The 3,598-nt window shown below is 54.5% G+C and overlaps 1 protein-coding gene across 1 annotated transcript in view; it reads left to right on the forward strand.

Moving 5' to 3' along the window:
- LOC102756115 (chromosome unknown open reading frame, human C5orf42) overlaps positions 1–3,598 on the forward strand; it is a 91,005-nt gene that overhangs the window by 38,349 nt on the left and 49,058 nt on the right. The window contains 2 exon segments of the mRNA XM_015562602.1: positions 555–747; positions 3,492–3,591. Of these exon segments, the coding sequence (XP_015418088.1) occupies positions 555–747; positions 3,492–3,591 (293 nt within the window).

Genomic DNA, 3,598 nt, shown 5'->3' on the forward strand with positions numbered 1-3,598 from the left:
CTGCATTGATTGGCTGCCTCCTGCATGCCCCCTACTGGGATGGAGCCTGAAACCTGGGCATCGGGAATTGAACCAGTGACCTCTGGGTGCATGGTTGATGCTCAGCTGCTGAGCCACGCCAGCCAGGCACATTTCCTGTTTTCTTAACTCCACCCTGGGTCATTAAATGTAGTTAAAAACAAACACACACATATTCTCAAAACAAATTACATAGTTTGTACAGCGGAAAGAATGACTTGCACAGGTTTCAAACTCATGCCTACAGGGACCAGGCAAGTAGGATACTTGTGTGAACTGCTCTGGCTTGTCACGCAGGCAGGGGACCAGGCTGACCGTGCAGCACGCGCCTCTTAGTGAAAGCGCTGACGACCTGTGTGTCTGGTGGTGCCAGATGCGACGGGTACGGAGATTCAGGCTGGGGGGTTTAAATTTCCTGAAAACTGAGAAAGCTGTTAAAGTAGAAGAAACGAGTAGGACCCAGATACTCAGATCATAGCCTTGTAATGTGCTGTATTGGTTAACGTGTGGTTTCTGTTCATACGCTCCCCGCGCAGTGCACAGACCCCTGCATGTAAAGAGAAATCATCTCCAGATCCGCCCGTGGTGCCCAATGGAGTCAGCGTTGCTTCACAAACCCTGGTGCCCACCCCCCCGCCGGCCCTGCGCGGCCAGCCCCGGGCGCGGCGGCCAGACTCTCCCGGTTCTGTTAGGCAGATGCTCCAGGACGAGGTGTTCAAGTTAGTCCAGGTGAGCACCTCTGCCAGGCGCGCGTGAGGCCACACGTGATGCATGTAAGGTTCTCACATGTGGACACACGTCCAGGAGGGGCGGCTGGAATGGAATCGCCCGGCTTCTCTGCTTTGGGCACGTGCTCATTCCGACGCCCAGATCTCTAGGGCCTAGAGCAGCGGTTCTCAACCTGTGGGTCGCAGCCCCTTTGGGGGTCGAACGACCCTTTCACAGGGGTCGCCTAAGACCATCGGAAAAGGCATATATAATTACATATTGTTTGTGTGATTAGTCACTATGCTTTAATTATGTTCAATGTGTAACAATGAAATTGGGGGTCCCCACAACATGAGGAACTGTAGTAACGGGTCGCGGCATTAGAAGGTTGAGAACCACTGGCCTAGAGGCTGACTGGTTTTACTGAGCGTTTTGAGACGCAGAGGTGCCCACAAAGTGAGGCGGGGGTTAAGCCCGCCCAGCAGACTCATGCTCAGAGGGCCCTGAGCTCATCCCTGCCACCGCCTGCCACCGCCTGCCACCGCCTAGGTGGGCCACACCCGGCCGGGGCTTGCTTGGAAGTTGCCGGCTGCAGGTCAGAATACTTTCCCTTTGACCTGCAGCGTCTTGTTCTCACCTGGTCATCCTCCTCTCTGTCTACCGACGTTTAAAATTACTTTCCTTTCCCGCTTTGTACCTTAGGTACTCGTTTCCCTCAGTTCTCCACTCATGGGATGCGATACACCGTTTTCATTGGTGATTCTTGATGTCTTTGAACTTACGGGCCTGATGAGAATACTTTTCTGCCTGTCCCACTGTTGAAACTGATTTTATTTTTATTCTCCCCAGTCCTTTTCCTTTTTATAACCTGTTTTGACAGCTTAACGTTCTAGAAGCGTTTCTCAAACTTGTTTCTTGGATGGCACAGGGCCTTTGCTGGTCACTGCCCTGTGTATTTCACCAATTCTGCAAATAATTTGGCTTCTCGCAAAGGTTAAGAATCACTGTCAGCCACCTGCCTTCCTTCTCTTTTTGGAAGTGGTGACAGGTACGTAGGTGACCAGCGTCTAGAGCAGCCGTGGGCAAACTTTTTGACTCGAGGGCCACAGCAGGTTCTTAAACTGGACTCAGAAGAAGGAGCTGCGGCCGTGTTTCCTGATGTTGCCATGTTACCACTGCTGCTGGTGAAGGAGCGGAGGGGAGAGCAAGAGAACCCTCCGCCCTTTCGGCTCCGCGGGCCGGATAGAACAGCCGAACGGGCCGGATCCGACCCGCGGGCCATAGTTTGCCCACGGCTGGTCTAGAGCTTGTTTGGCGAATCTTCATCCTCGTTACGTTTCTGGACAAGCACCCCGGGCTGTGGGACAGTCCCTATTCCTGGCCCAGACTGTTTGTTGAGCCGGTGTCAGTGCGCACGTCTGGGTCCCATCTCCTACCTGGCAAATCCCTGGACCTCTGGGTGCCCGGGGGCTGCTTCTTGACACCCACTCCGTGATGCGCCTGTTGATGCTGATGGTGTTCTCTGGTCACGACCTCGGAAATGGCAGAACGGCCCTTGTTCCCGCTGCTCCTCTCTGCAGGGCACCCTGCTGGGCCAGGCGGAAAAAGCCACCTGGTCCCCGTAAACATGTCATCCTGGCTGCCGTCCCCAGGCATCACCTCCCATGGGGACTGAATGCTGCGCAGGCGTCAGCCGGGCGTGCGTACTTGCACTTGACCCAGCCAGTCCTTCCTCACCCGTCTGCCAATCTCTGCTGCTTTCTTTCCTGAAAGCCCGCCCACACACCTTGGTTGTGAGGAGGACATTCTGAGAAAAAGGAAGTGTGTGCAAGGCCGCCTGCCCTGTTTATGGGAGTTCTGACTTGGGGGAGGCTGAGGGGAGTGTCGAAGGCGGTGCCCCTAGTGACTCCTTGACCTTTCCAAACAAGTCTTTGCACGTGCAGACCCCGGGTGCTTACTGTAATCCTTATACCTGATTCCTGGATGCCCTCGCCTAGCGGACACGTGTCCTCCCAAGAGTACTCCTCCGGTTGTATCTACAGATAAAAACTGCAGCCGAAACCGGTTTGGCTCAGTGGATAGAGCGTCGGCCTGCGGACTGAAAGGTCCCAAGTTCGATTCCGGTCAAGGGCATGTACCTGGGTTGCGCACACTTCCCCGGTGGGGGATGTGCAGGAGGCAGATGGTCAATGTTTCTCTCTCATCGATGTTTCTAACTATCTCTATCTCTCTCCTTTCCTCTCTGTAAAAAGTCAATAAAAAAAAATATATGAAAAAAAAAAAAACTGCAATAAAAGCCCAACGAGGCAGGCAGTCGAGGAGGTCTGGTTGCTGTCAGCCAAGCTGCCCCTTAGCCTTCTCTTTCGCAGTGGAGCTGTGCCGGAGTCGTCTGTTCATCTGTGTTCAGGGGCTGCTGGCCACACGGCAAGGTGGTGCCCGTGTGAGGAGCCCCCGGCACACACCCATCTTTGAATTCTCTGTGAACACCTCCCTCCCATTAGACCCTCCTCTGGGATCGCTGGGGTACTTAACGCAAACTGCCTCACGGGTCCTCCCAGGGGCAGCTCCGTGAGGACAGGAAGCCAGTCTTTTCCTTTTTACTAACAGCCTCCCAGCTGCGCTTCCCGCTCAGCGTTGCTGGGTCTCGCAGACGCGAAGGACGACAGAGGGGCGCCTGTGGTGGCGAAGGCAGCTGGTCGTTGTTGGTTCTTCATGTTTTTCCCATTATATTCTCAGATGTGTCTTTGATTTTTATTTTCTTGCAGCTGCAACAGATCAACTTCCTGACTCTGATGCAAATAGCTGGGTCGTCCCTTCCCAGCCGCCCGGACACACATGCAGGGGCACAGCAGCCGCTGTCCGCGCGTTTGGC

Source organism: Myotis davidii, unplaced genomic scaffold, assembly GCF_000327345.1.
Source record: "Myotis davidii unplaced genomic scaffold, ASM32734v1 scaffold496, whole genome shotgun sequence".
Taxonomy (NCBI): Eukaryota; Metazoa; Chordata; class Mammalia; order Chiroptera; family Vespertilionidae; genus Myotis; species Myotis davidii.